Raw genomic sequence first — 22,316 nt, forward strand, 5'->3', positions numbered from 1 at the left:
CGGAGCCGAGCGAACCCTCTGACCCTTATCACATACGTAATCTCTTAAGATTCTTACATCAATAAGAAATGAAAAACATAGTTAAGTCTTCAGAATTTTCTTTCTTTGTTCTCAAATCAAACAAAATCTGTGGTCATGTGGAATCTGTAACATAATATATAAAGACACATCGGTTGGTGAAGCCGCTTTCAAGACTGACAAACTACACCCACGACTCAATCTGCAAAGTCTCTAATTTCGGATAAGACATCATAGCATAGTACTCTGACCCGACAACACTCCAGAGCAAATGGAGCTTGCCAACTCCGCTGGAACATCCTCTATCATAGCTTCAACTCATCTGGATGTACCTGCGCGACATGAAACGCAGCCCCCGAAAAAAAAGGGTCAGGACGAGTAATGTACTGAGTATGTAAGGCATGAATAATAACATATGAGGGACACATAGCATGGGTAATGACACAAAGGAAATATAGGGCATATGGTAAGATGAAAGAGTAACCTGTACGTATGAATGACTTTTGGCGGTACCATGCATGCTTAGTGCTGCGGAACGTGCAGCCCGATCCATATATATATTGCTGCGGAACGTGCAGCCCGATCCATACATATCATATTTTACTTCCTTTGAAAACATTTCTTTTCATATATATAGAAAATAGAGCATATCATATCATAGCGCCGAATACGTCGGCTCCCCCACATATGTCCCGCGTCCGGGAATCCCGCGTCCGGGAATCCCGCGTCCGGGATGATATTACGCCAACTGACCAGGTGGCAATGCATCTATAGCGCCTCATATCTCCCTTCCCCATATTCCCCATATAAATATACATATATCATATACATATATCATATAAGCAGCATGCATGCGAGCCCAAAGAAAGTCATGTATCTATCGGAGTGACGTAAAGTCGGTAACCTCCGATTACATTATGGAATAACCATGGTTGCTTTGTCTCACCTTGAAGGAACGATTATTATAAGATGAGACTAGCAACGAATACCAACGTTAAGAGGACATAGAGTAAGATCATAATCACGTTTCGAGCCAATCCGGTTTAGTATGAGAAAATTATGGACATTTTGATACATAAACCATTATGAACGTTTCAAAGCAATCCGAGGTTGTTTACAAAAGTTAGGCACATGAAAACTTACAGAACTCCTTTAGTAACAAAACTCTTTATGCTCATCTCGCTATCCAATCATATAATAAACTCGATCATATTGAGAATACTCATATCAAGAAGTGAATCAGAATCATAGGCAAACTCGGAAACATATCAAATACAGCTTCGGAAATCATAAATACGTGTCAAATCCATTTGAAGTAGTTTATAGAAATCAAGAATATTAGCCATCCTAGTGGCTCTAAGAATAAGAATTTCTTTGAAATCGTACATATACGTCATCTGCTTATTTCATAAGGATCATGCCAAAAGAAAGAAAGCGTAAGCCTTACATACCTGTCCCACGTCCTATTAGTTACGCTTATTTGTCCAAGCTCGCTATCGCTAGTCTACATTCAAGAAGATTTACATAACCATTAGACTCGTCGTCATATACTTGTCTTAGTCCTTCAAATAAACTCATTTATAATCTGCCGAAATTTCGGCAGCATTTTCCCTGTAATTATAACCATCCCCGAGAATCCAACTCGGCCAAAGTATCAATCAACAACCCGAGAATTTAACTCGGCCAAATTATCCACAACAAATCCGAAATCTTCCAAACCTAATAAGGGCAACAACAACACATTTCTCATTTCCAAATTCATGAATTACATCTACAATCCTCACATTAGCAACTTTATTCTTACAAATATAAGAATTCATGCTAGTATCACATTAACTTCTCCAACAATTCCACAATGATTCCAACTTCATTTCAAACCATCAAACCTTCATTTTTATTATGAAATCCACAACAACAACAATCAAAATACTAAATAGAATCAATTCATCACACCTTACCAACATAGCCCTATATTCGGCCACAACCTACAAACAATTGCAATGCCAACTTAAACCATTAAACCTTCATTTGCATCATAGAACCCTCAACAACAACAACTAAAATACCAAGTAAAATTAATTCATCACTTCTACACAAGACAACCGCCCACACGGCTACAACCAACATACATATATTTCATGAATTTCATCCATTTCTCAATACTATAACATGCACAAATCACTCCTAACACATGTGGAAGAAGATTGAATACATACCTTCTTCACTTAACTCCTTCATTCGGCTAGGCTTATGAATTGCCCAAATGAATGTTTTGCTTGTTCCAACAACTACTCCATGTTAATAAGGGTCTTCCATTTAGTATAAAAGCTAGAAGAAATAATTTTTTTTTTTAGATCAACTTTCCATGGCTCCATGTTCGGCCACCATGTGCGAACCCCCTCTTTTTGTTTTCTTTTCTCTCTAAGTTTCTTGATTTGGAAGATGAATATATCTTATTTGGTCATCTATATATATATATATAGCTCCTTCCAATACCAAAGGGACACATGTCCCTTCTCCACTTTTCTTGAAATTTCTTAAGTTAAAACAAAGAAGACTAATGTCTTGCCATGCAAGCTTTGTCCATATGCATAATTTGCCCCATCAAATAAAAATGTGGGCACATGCCACACACATGCCACACGGCCATCTTGGCTTTTTCATGAACTTTCTTGAATATTTTGTGAAATTCCCATTTTGCCCCTAGCCTTTCCACAATATTACCATGAACCATTTTGCGAATTTCCCTTTTTACCCTTTACCTTTCTCAATATTTCCATACTAATAAACAACTTGTACATTAAAATAATTTTGAAAATAGTCCTACCCTTAACTTACCACGACTTCCTTTAAATATCCGAATGTACAAAATACGGGCTACAACACTAAGACCCCCCTTTAGAACATTTGTCCTCGAATGTTCAACTGATCTTATGGGGTCTTGTAGCACTTCGGGGGGGTCCCTTTTTATAGTTATCCTTTTCTTCATGCCCATTCCTTATCCTTTACCCTATTTTCTTTAGCATCGAACTCCTCGATCTTTACATGAATCTTCATTCCGTGTCATGGGTTTTCTAATCCACTGCACCAACTCGTTTCTACTTCTTTCATGTATCCTCTTGATATGCTAATATGGTCTCCCCCCCCCCCTATGCGCCAACAGTCCTTTTGTGAAGTCTTCGTTTATACCTTACTCCTCGTCTTTCTTCCTAACTCTGTGCCTAACATATCGAAAACTTCTTATCCTAAGTTTTTCTTTTACTTTCTGCCTATGTTATCATTTTGTCCACATTTCCATACCCTTCCATCCACTACTCGTCCCTTCACTTGCTTAGCTCACTTGCTCGTAATTCTTCTTTAACGGCGCGTTTGTGTTGTAGCTGTGCGTCCACATTTCTCAGGTGTTCTGCTACTTTTGTTCTTAGCACAGAATCCTTACAATTTTCACTCTCCCTATCCTTATTCTTTCCTTGATGCGTAATCGGATTCCTATTATTTTATCCCAAACGTTCTCCTCCTCCTTCGACTAATCCGTTAGTATACTTTTCCTATTTTCATCCTTAACCCTCCTCGGGTTTCTTCCTACTCGAGCACTTTTCTCCTTTTGCCATTTGTGGCATCGGCCCTGAAGTGCGCAATTCCGCTCTACTCTTAAATTGTCCTCTTGGAAAGCTCTCCCATGCTCGAGGCAGCCTTATTAATCTTATCCTACGCTCTGCTCTTTATACACCTCTCAAGGGCCTAAATCTCCTAACATCGTCACAAGGTCTAGACATTCTTTTCTTGCTTCACATCCCTCGTCATGGTCACTATTCCCTTGGCCCTACTTATTGGAATCGGTTCTCGAACTCCACACATTCCTCCTTTGTTCCATATGACTGCACTTTATCCTTTTCACATTCCTACCTTTGAATTTTTGCCCAAGTCGTCCCGTGCTTTGTCGGTAGTTTCTCTCGGGGCTTCTCTCACTGCGGTTTCTTACCTTTCACCTTCTTCCGACACTTGATCTCTTTATTTTCCATCTACTTACTCACTTTCTTTCCCAAATATCATTGCATTAGAATTTTCCAATCTTAACCTGTAGTGAAAGTGACATCAACTTACCTTGTAACACTTGTACTATTTTATTTTGCTGTCACTTGAAATTCGATATCCTTCCTTGATCAATGCCTTCTTTGCCGTAGCACCGGCTACTGGGACATACACCACATGCTCGTCGATACCATCCCATATGAGATATCATACGCATTCATATATAGATATATAATTCCTATCAACTAGCCCACAAAATACTTTTAAACGCTATTCAAGCCTATCCTAATTCCAAAGTTGTATTGCACTTTCTTTCTCTTTACCGATCTAGTCTGTCTCATCCTACGCGACCTCTTATGGCCTCCAGCCATTCCGTATACTCTAGTTTCCCTTAGGTTACTCTAACTTCTCATTTGTCTCTTATGTCTGGATATATAGAATTTTTTGCATACTTCCCAGGGGGTCACCCATCCTAAAATTCCTCCCACCTGAGCACGCTTAACCTCGAAACTTTGATGGAATCTGGTGCCTTAATGCTGATATAATCGCGTCCGCTTCCTCACATGACCTTTATTACATGATCCAGAGCAAATTGAAGTCTCACAGGTTCCGAGACATTTTCGTAACACGTCCTTTCTTTTACAATTACTATTTTACCCTTTTCAATTCCCAATGTTCACCTCCCACCTGTGTGTATGACTACTTCCTGTCCTGGGCTTCCAGATTCCCGATGGTAGTGATCGCACCTTCATCGCCATGCCAAATCCATAACCTTTCTGAAACAACGCATCTCACCTATTGCCTATTTACAGTATTTCCTTTCCTCGCTTCTTCCTGTTAGGCGTATCCATTATGGCAGAACCTCCTTTACCATTCCAACCATTCAAGATCTGTACGCAGCAAATATCGACAATACCTCACAGAACATACGGCTATATGACACATTTCGTCCATCCAGTGCTTCCAGCTTTCAGATGACAGAACAAATATATCAAGACTTCTATAACTTTCCATATCGTCCTTTACCTTCTCCGTCGTATGTAGGGCTTATATAAGGAATCTCATTCTCCTATGACTTGGCTCTATCGCACGATCTAAGACAGAAAGAAGGTCAACAAACCCTAGATGCCCAGCAGCCTCCTGTTTATAAATGTGGCCGGCTTCACACCCATAAATAGGACTCTACTGGACACGACTTTGCAGACAACCCCTAGGACGACCTGCTCTGATACCACTTTGTCACACCCCAATCCCGCCAGGGTGTGATGGGCACCCGACCCCATATTCGGAGTCGAGCGAACCCTCTGACCCTTATCACATACTTAATCTCTTTAGATTCTTACAACAATAAGAAATGAAAAACATAGTTAAGCCTTCAGAATTTTTCTTTCGTTGTTCTCAAATCAAACAAAATCTGTGGTCATGTGGAATCTGTAACATATTATATAAAGACACATCGGCTGGTGAAGCCGCTTTCAAGACTGACAAACTACACCCACGACTCTGTCTGCAAAGTCTCTAATTTCGGACAAGACATCATAGCATAGTACTCTGACCCGGCAACACTCCAGAGAAAATGGAGCTTGCCAACTCCGCTGGAACATCCTCTATCATAGCTTCAACTCATCTGGGTGTACCTGCGCGGCATGAAACGCAGCCCCCGAAAAAAAAGGGTCAGTACGAGCAATGTACTGAGTATGTAAGGCATGAATAATAACATATGAGGGACACATAGCATGGGTAATGACACAAAGGAAATATAGGGCATATGGTGAGATGAAAGAGTAACCTGTACGTATGAATGCCTTTTGGAGGTACCATGCATGCTTAGTGTTGCGGAACGTGGAGCCCGATCCATATATATATTGCTGCGGAACGTGCAGCCCGATCCATACATATCATATTTTACTTCCTTTGAAAACATTTCTTTTCATATATATAGAAAATAGAGCATATCATATCATAGCGCCGAATACGTCGGCTCCCCCACATATGTCCCGCGTCCGGGATGATATTACGTCAACTGACCAGGTGGCAATGCGTCTATAGCGCCTCATATCTCCCTTCCCCATATTCCCCATATACATATACATATATCATATAAGCAGCATGCATGCGAGCCCAAAGAAAGTCATGTATCTATCGGAGTGACGTAAAGTCGGTAACCTCCGATTACATTATGGAATAACCATGGTTGCTTTGTCTCACATTGAAGGAACGATTATTATAAGATGAGACTAGCAACGAATACCAGCGTTAAGAGGACATAGAGTAAGATCATAATCACGTTTCGAGCCAATCCGGTTTAGTATGAGAAAGTTATGGACATTTTGATACATAAACCATTATGAACGTTTCAAAGCAATCCGAGGTTGTTTACAAAAGTTAGGGACATGAAAACTTACATAACTCCTTTAGTAGCAGAACTCTTTATGCTCATCTCGTTATCCAATCATATAATAAACTCGATCATATTGAGAATACTCATATCAAGAAGTGAATGAGAATCATAGGCAAACTCGGAAACATATCAAATAGAGCTTCGGAAATCATAAATACGTGTCAAAATCATTTGAAGTAGTTTATAGAAATCAAGAATATTAGCCATCCTAGTGGCTCTAAGAATAAGAATTTCTTTGAAATCATACATATACGTCATCTGCTTATTTCATAAGGATCATGCCAAAAGAAAGAAAGCGTAAGCCTTACATACCTGCCCCACGTCCTATTAGTTACGCTTATTTGTCCAAGCTCGCTATCGCTAGTCTACATTCAAGAAGATTTACATAACCATTAGACTCGTCGTCATATACTTGTCTTAGTCCTTCAAATAAACTCATTTATAATCTGCCGAAATTTCGGCAGCATTTTCCCTGTAATTATAACCATCCCCGAGAATCCAACTCGGCCAAAGTATCAATCAACAACCCGAGAATTTAACTCGGCCAAATTATCCACAACAAATCCGAAATCTTCCAAACCTAATAAGGGCAACAACAACACATTTCTCATTTCCAAATTCATGAATTACATCTACAATCCTCACATTAGCAACTTTATTCTTACAAATATAAGAATTCATGCTAGTATCACATTAACTTCTCCAACAATTCCACAATGATTCCAACTTCATTTCAAACCATCAAACCTTCATTTTTATTATGAAATCCACAACAACAACAATCAAAATACTAAATAGAATCAATTAATCACACCTTACCAACATAGCCCTATATTCGGCCACAACCTACAAACAATTGCAATGCCAACTTAAACCATTAAACCTTCATTTGCATCATAGAACCCTCAACAACAACAACAAAAATACCAAGTAAAATTAATTCATCACTTCTACATAAGACAACCACCCACACGGCTACAACCAACATACATATATTTCATGAATTTCATCCATTTCTCAATAATATAACATGCACAAATCACTCCTAACACATGTGGAAGAAGATTGACTACATACATTCTTCACTTAACTCCTTCATTCGGCTAGGCTTATGAATTGCTCAAATGAATGCTTTGCTTGTTCCAACAACTACTCCATGTTAATAAGGGCCTTCCATTTAGTAGAAAAGCTAGAAGAAATAAATTTTTTTTTTTGGATCAACTTTCCATGGCTCCATGTTCGGCCACCATGGCCGAACCCCCTCTCTCTCTTTTTTTTTTCTTTTTTTATTTTCTCTCTAAGCTTCTTGATTTCGAAGATGAATATATCTTATTTGGTCATCTATCTATCTATCTATCTATATATATATATATATATATATATATATATATATATATACCAAAGGAACACATGTCCCTTCTCCACTTTTCTTGAAATTTCTTAAGTTAAAACAAAAAAGACTAATGTCTTGCCATGCAAGCTTTGTCCATATGCCTAATTTTCCCCATCAAATAAAAATGTGGGCACATGCCACACACATGCCACACGGCCATCTTGGCTTTTTCATGAACTTTCTTGAATATTTTGTGAAATTCCCATTTTGCCCCTAGCCTTTCCACAATATTACCATGAACCATTTTGCAAATTTCCCTTTTTACCCTTAACCTTTCTCAATATTTCCATACTAATAAACAACTTGTACATTAAAATAATTTTGAAAATAGTCCTACCCTTAACTTACCACGACTTTCTTTAAATATCTGAATGTACAAAATACGGGCTATAACACTAAGATAGCATGAACCCTTTTTTTATGAAGTAGGTATGGCATGTTTAGCTCCGTCTCTTCCTTACATGTGAATTTAAATGAGCATGAAGCTTAGGGTGCTCAATAGTTACTATAAATATATCATGTGCATGAATATATTGGACTGAAAGTCTGATCCTGTGTTTGGAGTAATTCAAGTTTAATTTGTCAAAACTGCCTGTATTTCTGAGTTTTAGCATGACTAATTGCCTGATTTTCTTAAATACATTGCATGAATTTACTAAGGCATAACATCTTCTCCAAAGGTTACTCAAAGTTTCTCCAACATGGCATCTGATCTTGTCTGCATAAGACCCTTATTTTTCATGCATTCAACTAATTACACTAAATGCTCATGATCTCAGCATTAAGCATTTGTTAATGTCATTTATCTGTTTCAACTTGATTGATGTTCTAATGGCTGTCTGTCATCTCCTAAGTATGATTAATTTGCATGTGACTGTACTTGTCCCTCTCTGAATATTGAGTATCATGCATTTCATCTATACTATATCCTTTTCTCTTCTTTGGAATTCATCTTTGTATCCCCTAATGGGGTCATGATATGCTAAGTGGAATAAAACATGCCTCTCTCTGAGTTTAAGTGTTGAATTTTATTTGAGTACACCAAGGATATGCTTGGATATATCAGGTATACACAGTTTTTTGTATACCTTTGGTATATAGGAACTTGAATATTTAGTATAAATATGGTATATCACCTATGTGGGTTCAGAATTGCTATTTTGTGCTTTGTAATAATATTGACTTGGGCCTGGTCTTTGTTTGTTTATTCCTTCTGTTTGAGCGTATCATGTTTAGCCTTTAGATGGGTCTGGTCCTCTTGTTATCTCTTCTGCATTTGGGCTTACTCATTTCAAATCTTTTCCTTCATGTTCATACCTTGGGCTGAATATTTCCTTTCGCATGATTAAATGCCTTAGCGTATATATTGTCTTACATGTTTGTTTACTTAATTTGTATGTTTATGGGATTAGTCTATGTCAATACAAGTAATTAAGTTCTAGATACCCTCTAACCCATGAATTTTCTTTTCCCCTTTTTGTTGCATGGGATGAACTTTTGGGGGCCCCTCCTTTTTGAAACCTGTTGGGCCTGAGGCCCAACCTTCTTTCTTCGATCGAATCCGATAAGAAAAGGGCATCTAATATTTATTTGAAGGCCCAATCATGGGTGAAAATGACTTGAAGGCCCAGCTATGGGTGAAAATAGTTAACTGGTGGGCTTCGGTAGGCCCACCAGCCTAACTCATCCTCATTTTCTTTATGTTGTGTGTAATATAATTTGTAAAAACTCACGTATAAAGTGAAACCCTTTATATGCTTAGAATCTAGGAAAAGATGTAGTATTATTAGGAAAGTCGTCCACACAAAAATCGTTTTCGAACTCGGCTAAATTCCTACCTTGCATGAAATAGGTATTTAACCAATTTTTAAAGCATAAAACTGGTTGGTCATGTTTAAGTTTTAATGATTTCTAAATTTACTAAGTATAATTTGGGCCCTTCGCCCTTTGTAAAAACCTGGTAATAAAAATGGTAATGATTAAAACTGTTTTGGGCCTTAAGACCATTACTGAAAACTTTAATTGCTTATTAGACTTTAAATCTGATTTGAGCTAAAAAATGAAAAAATGGTTTTTAGGATAGTTTTGTGATTGTAAATGATGATAGACACTCTTTAAACTTGGGCTGAAAATTTTTGAGAATAAGAGATTAAAACTTAGAAAATTTTCCAGAAAAGCAAAGAGAATTTTTATGGTTGGGACTTGAGTAATTTTTTAGAAAATAAATACCTTTTGGGCCAAAAGCCCAAACCTTAAGGACAAAAATCAGAGGGAAATTCATGTGGACAAGCTTGAGGTTGAGATGGAATTTGGACTAGAATGAGGTTGACTTAAATGAGCTTCAAAGTGGATGAAATTGGATTTGAAAAAACTCTCATGTGTATATGTATAAAAAGGGAGATATACTCCATATTTTCCTATATATGTATAATAAAACCCATAAGAACTAAACCCATTTTATTAGGACTAGAATATTAGTGACTGTACTCGAGAGAAATCTCGGGTGTGTCCTAGTCCGGCAATAAAGTGAGTTGAATACTTATGTGGATTTTTTAACCCAAAACCCCTTTTCTAAGGGGACTTTTTGCCAAATTTTTTCTTGAGTTCATGATAAAGAAGTGAATGACATTTTTGCGGAAAAGACTAAAGACTTTTAAGCAGATAATACATTAATCACACATTGAAGCTCGTAGGTCAACCGTATTCTACGGATGTTTAATACTAGGGTGCGTAAAACCTTCCCTAGGGGATCACCAGAACCCTTGCCTCGAACTTTGGTACCAAAAGATTTCTCTCTTGCTTGAAAAATCTTTTACCCAGTTTTCCTAGTTTTCCTTTAATAAATTAGGTGGCGACTCTAAAATACTAAAATCTAATTAGAGCACCAATGTTACACCTCGGAAAATTTCCCGTTGGTACGCAAGTAAATGAACTAATGATGTGTGCGAGGAGTGCGAGTGTATAATATTTCATGGGAAATGTATGTAAAGGGATGTGGATGATTAGAATGAAAAGTCGAGAAATGAGAAAAATTGAAAGTTGGCAAAACTGCCCAGTGGTCGTATAGTGCAAAATACGGACCGTAAAGTGCAATACGGTCCGTAAACTTGACGTCGTAAACTGGCATGTCGAACTTCAACTTTCTGCCAGCTGAGGAAATGGCTAAAATACGACCTGGTGGACGGACCGTAAAGTGATTTACGGCCCGTAAACCATGGTCGTAAATCACCATGCATGCAGGCCAAAGTTTCTGGTTCTGCTTAAGCTTAAAAACGACCACGAGGGACGGTCCGTAAACTGAAATACGGACCGTAAACCTCCATGGACAACCACTGTTCACCCAGCACAGATTTTTCAATTCATTAAATATGAGGATCAAGACTTGTCTTATTTCATTTACAACATTACACCACTACTCTCTAGAACTTCTCTCTACATTTATTATATGAGTTTCCAAGGATTATAAGTCATCCATAACATTAAGACAAGTGAATCAAGGATAAGGCAGTCATCAAGGATCATCCAAGTCAAGAAATCCAAATGGAGAAAAACTAGGGTTTTGCTCAAAGAAGAGTATTATCAACCAAAGCTTGTTCCTACAACTTCTAAGGTAAGATTCATGATTTTTACAAGATGTTTAAGGTATTGAAGAATTAAAATACATGGATTGTAGAAAATGTGGTCAACTAGGTCATGAATGATGAATAGTGACATTTTGAGAAATAGTTTGAATTGAGTTATGAATGTTGTTGTGTTGTGATATGAATGTGTTATAAATGGTATTAAGATCATGAACTAAACACTTTAGACGAATGGACGAAGATAGGTGTTATAATCATGAATGTGGGTGAATTACAGGCAAATTGAGGAATCTAGATAATGTGGTTAATGTGAATGACTAATGGCCATTGTTATGACATTAATGAAGGTATAAACGCTAGCATTGGAAGGGAACGTGCAAGTGTAGAATAGTTTGAAGGAAAGGTATGTAAGGATAACCCTTCTTTCATAAGGCATGGTTCTTGGCCAAATTCCTAAATTCCTTTATATGAGTATGTTGTCTCCACATGGTTGGCATTCCGAGCTCATAAGCTCACGACCCTTGATATGTACTATGATTTTACTATGTTCCTCGCTTGACGAGTAAGTCCATAATGTTGATGTAACGATAGCGATGAGGATAGAAATGATGATGAGAGTAAAATGAGATTAAAGATGCTTACGAGCTATGATGTATGTATATGTGCCTATGAAGGGCTATAATGATACCCCGAGCTTATAACACCGGGTAGGATATATATGTATGCATATGATTATGTATAAAGTATGTATACGATTACGTAACGCGCGCACACCTCTGCAGATGGTACGGATAACCCTGATGCCTTGGTAGGGCCAGGTATGTATGACCTTGAGCCTTGGTTGGCCAAGTATGTATAAGACACCGATCCCATGAGGTCGGGTATGCCATGTAAATGCTATGTATATGAAATGACTATGTATATAATATGAATATGAATGTGAAAAGACTATATATAGGAATACGAATAAGGACATGTATACGAATATGAGCACAAGTATGGTACGAGTATTATTATGGGATACGAACGACGGTGTATGCAAGTAAGCGACATGATGATGATATTACTGTCTCCCCTCCTATGCCATCTTCATATGATATCTATTATGCTTCTATATTGATGTTGATCATGCTTTACATACTCAGTACATTCTTCGTACTGACGTCCTTTTGTTTGTGGACGCTGCGTCATGCCCGCAGGTGCACAGGGAGACAGATTTGATCCTTAGCTGCTTATTCGGAGATTTCATAGAGAGCTCCATTTCCTTCGGAGCCATATCTTTTGGGTACTCAATCTTTTGTGTATATAATTATGGGCATAGCGGGGTCCTGTCCCGCTAATGTGATATGTTATACTCTTAGAGGCTCGTAGACATGTGTGTGTGGGGGTAGATGTGTTTGGCCTTGTCGGCCTATGTTTTGTATATCATTTTGTCGGCCACGTTGGCCCATTTATATTGATGTGGCATGAATGCCTATGATGATATAAATGTGCGGTTGTCCATATGGGACTAGTTGATGAATGAATGGAAATACATGTATGATTATGGAGATCACCTAGATGTAAGTATAAGAGTAAGCTAAGAGGGTGCTCGGGTGGGTTAGCACCGGGTGCTCGTCGCGGCCCCGAGTCGGGTCGTGACAAAAGTGGTATCAGAGCAGTTCAGTCCTAGGATGTGCCTACGAGCCGTGTCTAGTAGAGTCTTGGTTATGGGTGTGTTGCGCGCCACACTTATAAACGAGAAGTTGCGGACATCTTAGGAATATATGACCTTCTTTGTTCATAAGAATCGTGCGATAGAGCTATGATGTAAGAAATTCTTGTTCCTAAATCGTGTGTTGTGTATTTCAGAGATGCCTAAAAAGAAAAAGGCTACAGCAGCCCAAAAGGGCAAGACTGTGGCAGAAAAGCGGGCTGAAAGAGCACCGCCACCGGTAGTAGAGGAAGATGAGTCCCAGAGTGCGGCTCAATCTCAGTCCTCCCAGTCAGTGCCTATTACTGAGGAGCACGTGGGAGCCTCAGCCCCAACTCCAGCTCCTCCACCGAATGCTTCCGGCCAAGATGTGAGAGAGGCCATTAATTTGTTGACTCAGTTGGTTGCGGCCCAGACTCAGAGGCCAAGCACAGGGCAAGGTGACGGGACTGTTAGTGCAAGGGCCCGTGACTTCATTGCTTTGAAACCCCCGGAATTCTTTGGGTCGAAACTGGAGGAAGATCCCCATGACTTTATTGATGGTATACTAAGGACGCTCCGGTTGATACATGCTTCAGACACCGAATCGGTGGAGCTAGCGTCATACAGATTGAGGGATGTCTCAATCCAGTGGTATACGGTTTGGATTGCTTCGCGGGGAGCCAATGCACCTTCGCCGGTATGGCAAGAGTTTGTCGATGCTTTTCTCCGTCACTACATGCCTCCAGAAGTTCGGCGAGCTAGGGCCGATAAATTCTTGAATCTGAGGCAAGGTAGCATGAGTGCTACAGAGTATAGTCTCCGCTTCAATTCCTTGGCTAGGTATGCTTCGGCCATGGTAGCGGATATGGGTGATCGGGTGCACCGGTTTGTGAAAGGCCTAGGGCCACACTTGATGAATAAATGTTTGACTGCGTCCCTTCAGGATGGCATGGATATTGCACGCATTCAGGCACATGCTCGGAACACCTACAGCAGCGGAGAAATGAACGTGAGCAGGATAGGGGCCATAACAACAGGGCCAGACCTTCGGGTTCGAGGAGCGAGTCCAGGGGCAGACACAGACAGCAGTTTCCCAGCCATTCAGGCTATTCTATGACCAGTACACCTCCACAGTTCACGGGGCAGAGATTTGACAGATCTACTCGTTCCGAGCCGAGTCAGGGTTATTCGGGGTCTCAGTTTAGAGGTGATTCAGGCCAGCCAAGGCCACCCGTACCACGATGTTCTCAGTGTGGAAAGTTTCATTGGGGTCAGTGCCGATCAGGTTCAGACGCTTGCTATTCATGTGGTCGGCCAGGCCATATTATGCCTGATTGCCCCTCAGTGCAGGGTAGAGGTAGGACCCAGCCATCAGGGTCGGTAGCCGGATCTTCGGCATCTGTACGCCCTACGGGTCCAGGTTCACATGCACCAGTCGGCCATGGTAGGGGTAGGGGCAGAGCTCCCAGTACTAGCTGTCCTCAGCACCGTATTTATGCTTTGGCTGGACGCCAAGATCTTGAGTCTTCTCCTGATGTGGTCACAAGTATATTATCGGTACTTTCTCATGATGTATATGCTTTGATTGATCCGGGCTCCACATTATCATATGTTACTCCATATATTGCGGGTCGATTTATAATTGAGCCGGAGTCTATCAAACCTTTTGAGGTGTCTACACCCGTGGGTGAATCGGTAATAGCTAGCCGAGTATATAGGAATTGTGTGATTGTGATTTGTGATCGTCGTACCATGATTGATTTGCATGAGCTAGAAATGGTAGATTTTGACGTTATTATGGGCATTGAATGGTTGGCTTCTTGTTATGCCAATGTTGATTGCCGAATGAAGATGGTTCGTTTTGAGTTTCCGAGAGAACCACTCTTAGAATGGAAAGGTAATTCGGCATCACCAAAAGGTAGGTTTATTTCCTATCTAAAGGCAAGGAAGATGATCACGAAAGGGTGTATTTATCACCTCGTGCGAGTTCAAGATGTAGAAGCGGAGTCGCCGACTCTTCAGTCAGTTCCGGTAGTGAACGAATTTCCGGATGTGTTCCCGGAAGAGCTTCCAGGCCATCCTCCCGAGCGAGAGATAGATTTTGCGATTGATGTGTTGCCAGACACTAAACCTATATCTATTCCTCCCTATAGGATGGCACCCGCAGAGTTGAAAGAGTTGAAGGAGCAATTAAAAGACTTGCTTGAAAAAGGCTTCATTAGGCCTAGTTCATCCCCGTGGGGAGCACCCCGTATTGTTCGTCCGGAAGAAAGATGGCTCTTTGAGAATGTGCATTGATTATCGGCAATTGAATAAAGTGACAATTAAGAACAAGTATCCCCTCCCGAGGATTGATGATTTATTTGATCAATTGCAAGGTGCCAAATGGTTTTCAAAGATTGATTTGAGGTCCGGGTATCACCAAGTAAGAGTTAGGGAGAAAGATATCCCTAAGACAGCTTTCAGAACAAGATATGGCCATTTTGAGTTCCGAGTAATGTCGTTTGGGCTAACTAATGCACCGGCAATGTTTAAGGACTTAATGAACAATGTATTCAGGCCTTTTCTGGATTTATTCGTGATTGTATTCATCGATGATATCCTAGTGTATTCTAGATCCGAGGCAGAACATGCGGATCACTTGCGTGTTGTCCTTGGAGTTCTTCGAACTCGAGAGTTATTCGCGAAGTTTTCCAAATGCGAGTTTTGGTTGAACTCAGTGGCATTTCTGGGCCACATTGTTGCAGCTGACGGTATTCGAGTGGATAGCCAAAAGATTGAGGCCGTGAAGACCTGGCCAAGGCCCACGACCCCTACGGAGGTTCGTATCTTTTTGGGCTTAGCCGGTTATTACAGAAGATTTGTTGAGGGTTTCTCTTCTAATTCTGCACCGCTCACCAAGTTGACTCAGAAGTCAACTAAGTTTCAATGGACAGAAGCTTGCGAGCGTAGTTTCCAAGAGTTGAAAGACCGACTGACTTCAGCCCCATTTTTGACACTTCCAGAGGGATTGGAAGGATATGTTATTTATTGTGATGCTTCAGGCGTTGGGCTAGGCTGTGTATTGATGCCAAATGGCAAGGTGATTGCGTATGCTTCTAGACAATTACGGAAACATGAGCAGAATTATCCTACCCATGACTTAGAATTGGCCGCGGTGGTCCATGCTTTAAAGATATGGAGACATTACTTATATGGTGTCCACGTGGATATTTATACAGATCATAAGAGTCTCCAGTACATCTTCAAGCAGAAAGAGTTGAATTTGCGGCAACGACGATGGCTAGAGTTGCTAAAACACTATGATTTTGAAATCCTATACCACCCCGGAAAGGCAAATGTTGTGGCTGATGCTCTTAGCCGTAGGTCGATGGGAAGTCTAAGTGAGGTACGACCAGAAAAGAAAGAGATGGCCCGTGATCTTCAGCAGTTAGCTAGCCTAGGAGTCCGAGTGGTGGACTCAGGTAGCAGCGGAGCTACTATTCAGAATTCAGCAGTTTCATCGTTAGTAGCGGAAGTAAAAGATCGACAATATGAGGATCCTATTCTAATGCAGTATAGAGATACACTCCCTCAGAAGGAGGAGTCATCATTTGACATTTCGGAAGACGGAGTTCTCCGATGTCAAGGCAGGTTATGTGTTCCCGATGTGGCAGGTCTACGCCATCAGATTTTGAGAGAAGCTCATTGTTCTCGTTACTCCGTTCACCCCGGAGCGACGAAAATGTATCATGATCTTAAGGCTATATACTGGTGGAATGGGATGAAGAAAGACGTAGCAGAATTCGTAGCTCAGTGTCCTAATTGCCAACAAGCGAAGATAGAACACCAAAAGCCGGGTGGCTTATTGCAAGCTATAGAAATCCCAACTTGGAAATGGAAAGTGATTAATATGGATTTCATTACAGGGTTACCCCCGTTCTCGACATAAATATGATTCTATATGGGTGATCGTGGATAGGCTCACAAAGTCAGCGCATTTCTTACCGGTCAAAACGACCTATATGGCAGAAGATTATGCCAAGCTTTATCTTAAAGAGATAGTGAGACTCCATGGCGTTCCGGTATCTATTATCTCCGATAGAGGAACTCAGTTTACAGCCAAGTTTTGGGGGTCTTTCCAAGAAGGTTGAGGGACCCAAGTGCGCCTAAGCACGGCATTTCACCCACAGACCGATGGGCAAGCTGAACGTACTATTCAGACTCTTGAAGATATGTTACGGGCATGTATGATAGATTTTGGAGGAAATTGGGATGACCATTTGCCACTCATTGAGTTTGCTTACAATAACAGTTACCATTCTAGCATTCAAATGGCACCGTATGAAGCTCTATATGGGCGAAAGTGTAGGTCCCCAATTGGGTGGTTTGAAACCGGAGAACTAAGTTGATAGGGCCAGACTTGGTCCAGCAAGCAATAGAGAAATTTAAGCTCATACAAGATCGGTTGCTAGCGGCTCAAAGTCGTCAGAAGTCCTATGCGGATAATCGTCGAAGAGACTTAGAGTTCCAAGTTAAGGATTGGGTATTCTTGAAAGTGTCGCCAATGAAAGGCGTGATGAGATTTGGCAAAAAGGGGAAGCTCAGTCCCCGGTATTTCGGACCCTATGAGATTATACGCAGAATAGGCAAAGTGTCCTATGAGCTAGATCTACCTCCAAATTTGGAGTCAGTCCATCCAGTATTTCATGTCTCGATGCTTCGGAAGTGTGTTGGAGATCCTACGAGGATCGTCCCAGTGAATGATATTCAAGTGACAGAAACGTTAACTTATGATGAAATACCCATTGCCATATTAGATAGGCAAGTACGGAGGCTAAGAAACAAAGAAGTGGCCTCAATTAAAGTTCTGTGGAGAAATAACAATCAAGAGGAAATGACATGGGAAGTAGAAGAGAATATGCGATCCAAATACCCACATTTATTTCAGCCCTTGGACGAAGTCCAAGATGAGACGTCAAAATCATAAGGTATGCATGTTTTCCTTTTATACATTCAGGTCGTGTGTGGCAAAATTTCTAGTGTTGTTGTATTATTGCCCTGTGAGGCATTTTTATTGTGGGTTGTTGTGACAGGGTGGTAGTGCCATATTACAGAGAAAACTCTGGCGAAATTTTTATAGGATTCCCCAAGCTTTTAACATTCGAGGACGAATGTTCCTAAGGGGGGTAGAATGTTACACCTCGGAAAATTTCCCGTTGGTACGCAAGTAAATGAATTAATGATGTGTGCGAGGAGTGCGAGTGTATAATGTTTCATGGGAAATGTATGTAAAGGGATGTGGATGATTAGAATGAAAAGTCGAGAAATGAGAAAAATTGAAAGTTGGCAAAACTGCCCAGTGGTCGTATAGTGCAAAATACAGACCGTAAAGTGCAATACGGTCCGTAAACTTGACGTCGTAAACTGGCATGTCCAACTTCAACTTTCTGCCAGCTAAGGAAATGGCTAAAATACGACCTGGTGGACGGATCGTAAAGTGATTTACGGCCCGTAAACCATGGTCGTAAATCACCATGCATGCAGGCCAAAGTTTCTGGTTCTGCTTAAGCTTAAAAACGACCACGAGGGACGGTCCGTAAACTGAAATACGGACCGTAAACCTCCATGGATGACCACTGTTCACCCAGCACAGATTTTTCAATTCATTAAATATGAGGATCAAGACTTGTCTTATTTCATTTACAACATTACACCACTTCTCTCTAGAACTTCTCTCTACATTTATTATATGAGTTTCCAAGGATTATAAGTCATCCATAACATTAAGACAAGTGAATCAAGGATAAGGGAGTCATCAAGGATCATCTAAGTCAAGAAATCCAAATGGAGAAAAACTAGGGTTTTGCTTAAAGAATAGTATTATCAACCAAAGCTTGTTCCTACAACTTCTAAGGTAAGATTCATGATTTTTACAAGATGTTTAAGGTATTGAAGAATTAAAATACATGGATTGTAGAAAATGTGGTCAACTAGGTCATGAATGATGAATAGTGACATTTTGAGAAATAGTTTGAATTGAGTTATGAATGTTGTTGTGTTGTGATATGAATGTGTTATAAATGGTATTAAGATCATGAACTAAACACTTTAGACGAATGGACGAAGATGGGTGTTATAATCATGAATGTGGGTGAATTACAGGCAAATTGAGGAATCTAGATAATGTGGTTAATGTGAATGACTAATGGCCATTGTTATGACATTAATGAAGGTATAAACGCTAGCATTGGAAGGGAACGTGCAAGTGTAGAATAGTTCGACGGAAAGGTATGTAAGGCTAACCCTTCTTTCATAAGGCATGGTTCTTGGCCAAATTCCTAAATTCCTCTATATGAGTATGTTGTCTCAACATGGTTGGCATTTCGAGCTCATAAGCTCACGACCCTTGATATGTACTATGATTTTACTATGTTCCTCGCTTGACGAGTAAGTCCATAATGTAGATGTAACGATAGTGATGAGGATAGAAATGATGATGAGAGTAAAATGAGATTAAAGATGCTTACGAGCTATGATGTATGTATATGTGCCTATGAAGGGCTATAATGATACCCCGAGCTTATAACGCCGGGTAGGATATATATGTATGCATATGATTATGTATAAAGTATGTATACGATTACGTAACGCGCGCACACCTCTGCAGAGGGTACGGATAACCCTGATGCCTTGGTAGGGCCAGGTATGTATGACCTTGAGCCTTGGTTGGCCAAGTATGTATATGAAATGACTATGTATATAATATGAATATGAATGTGAAAAGACTATGTATAGGAATACGAATAAGGACATGTATACGAATATGAGCACAAGTAAGGTACGAGTATTATTATGGGATACGAACGACGGTGTATGCAAGTAAGCGACATGATGATGATATTACTGTCTCCCCTCCTATGCCATCTTCATATGATATCTATTATGCTTCTATATTGATGTTGATCATGCTTTACATACTCAGTACATTCTTCGTACTGACGTCCTTTTGTTTGTGGAAGCTGCGTCATGCCCGCAGGTGCGCAGGAAGACAGATTTGATCCTTAGCTGCTTATTCGGAGATTTCATAGAGAGCTCCATTTCCTTCGGAGCCATATCTTTTGGGTACTCAATCTTTTGTGTATATAATTATGGGCATAGCGGGGTCCTGTCCCGCTAATGTGATATGTTATACTCTTAGAGGCTCGTAGACATGTGTGTGTGTGGGTAGATGTGTTTGGCCTTGTCGGCCTATGTTTTGTATATCATTTTGTCGGCCACGTTGGCCCATGTATATTGATGTGGCATGAATGCCTATGATGATATAAATGTGCGGTTGTCCATATGGGACTAGTTTACGAATGAATGGAAATGCATGTATGATTATGGAGATCACCTAGATGTAAGTATAAGAGTAAGCTAAGAGGGTGCTCGGGTGGGTTAGCACCGGGTGCTCGTCGCGGTCCCGAGTCGGGTCGTGACAACCAACAATCTCGTAGTAGCTTTTATGCATCCGCATAAAAGTGAACCGTAACAATAGTAATAGAAATCGACGAGCAAGAAACTAGCAAACTAGCAATGCTTTACCTATTGCATTTGCATTAGCTGCACTCCCAGCATTTGTAACATTTGCAGTTGCTCCTTGGTTCAGCATACTCAACATTTGATCATACTGCTCTTTTGATAAAGTGTTTTTTCTGAGTCCATGAGTTTGTTGACTTCCAGTTATAGGAACATTAGTAGTTATTCCATAGCTACAATTAGCTTGATCTTGTTGAGTCACCATAGCAGGATTTGCATCACATACACTATATGCAGCACTAGAACCAGAACTAGAACCAGTTTGAAAACTCTTCATCTTGGATTTGAAGTCTAGTGGATATCCTACCAACTTATAGCAAGTTTCCTTGGTATGGCCTTTACACTTACAAAACTCACATATCAAGTTACTAAAGTTCTTCTTGAACTTTTTATTACCACCACCATTTTTTTAGTACATAACACTTGGATCAAAACTATTACTGAGACTATTCCCAAAGCTGTTTCCAAGATTATTTCCAACATTGTTGAAGCTATTTCCTGAGACACCTAAATTCATCCCGATTACTGAATTCATTCCCATTCCACTAGTGTTTCCATGTACTGATTTTTGGCTTTCCTCTACAATAATATTGGCATAAGTATGATTTCCATTAGGTAGAGGATCCATTAGCAAGATTTGGATTCTTGCTTGCATATAAGAATCATTGAGTCCTATCAAGAATTGAAATAACTTCTGTTTCTACAAGAACATCACAAACCCCCTAGATTTTTCATAATTACAAGCTGGTGTAGGCACCAAAGCTTCAAACTCAACCCATAACACTTTTAATCTAGTGTAAAACATAGACACAGGAGAAGTTCCTTGTTGAAAAGTTGCAATCTCTCTATGCAGATTGAAGGTCCTAGAACCATCAATTCTATCAAACCTTTCAGCCAAATCTTCCCATACACTATGTGCACTAGAAGCAAATCCTATACCACCTAGTAAAGACTTAGACACAGAGTTCATTAACCAAGATAGAACTATAGCATTGACCCTATGCCAGTGACTCCACAAATCTTCTCTGAATATTTCCCTCTTGCAAGATCCATCCACCATTCCCATCTTATTCCTACCCATTAAAGCAAGTCTTTTTGACTGATTCTATATCATATAATTTTCAGATCCAGTCAATTGAAATGAGATAATGCTAATCCCACTGACATCATTTGGGATCAAGAAAAGAGGGTGATTATAGTCGATACCTTACATACTATTCATAGAATTCTGAGAGACATTAATTGTTACCATAATTAAACTGTGATGAACCTCCATTATTAACTTGAGTAGGAATTCCATTATTGACTTGAGTAAAACCCCCATTCACACCATTCAAGAAGCCTGAACCGACTCCATTTCCAGAAATGCTATTGTTTTGAACTACATTAACGCCATTGTTGAGTTCACCACCATTGTGAGGAAGTTGATCACCAGTTATTTGATTCAACTCGCTAGTTGTACGATGACCATTTGGTTCCATTTCTACAATCTTGATAGAATGAAAGTGAACAGACTATGTGAATTTGAACAAAAAGAAAATTTTGCAAAAATTTTGAATCGAATTGGTCAACTCAGCCAAGAAAGCTCTGATACCATAAAATTAAATGAGCAAGAAGATGAATTCTAGAGAGAAGAAATTGTATGTGAGATGTCTC

The 22,316-nt window shown here is 39.9% G+C and overlaps 1 protein-coding gene across 1 annotated transcript; it reads right to left on the reverse strand.

Annotated features, from left to right (window-relative positions):
• Positions 1-21,069: 21,069 nt before the first annotated feature.
• Positions 21,070-21,726, reverse strand: LOC132630773 (uncharacterized). The gene is made up of 2 exons (XM_060346363.1): positions 21,402-21,726; positions 21,070-21,308 (listed from the first exon to the last, which is right to left on the reverse strand). The coding sequence occupies exons 1-2, from the start codon at positions 21,724-21,726 to the stop codon at positions 21,070-21,072; spliced, it is 564 nt and encodes a 187-aa protein (XP_060202346.1).
• Between the last annotated feature and the right edge of the window lie 590 nt (positions 21,727-22,316).

Source organism: Lycium barbarum, chromosome 3 (assembly GCF_019175385.1).
Source record: "Lycium barbarum isolate Lr01 chromosome 3, ASM1917538v2, whole genome shotgun sequence".
NCBI classification, from domain to species: domain Eukaryota; kingdom Viridiplantae; phylum Streptophyta; class Magnoliopsida; order Solanales; family Solanaceae; genus Lycium; species Lycium barbarum.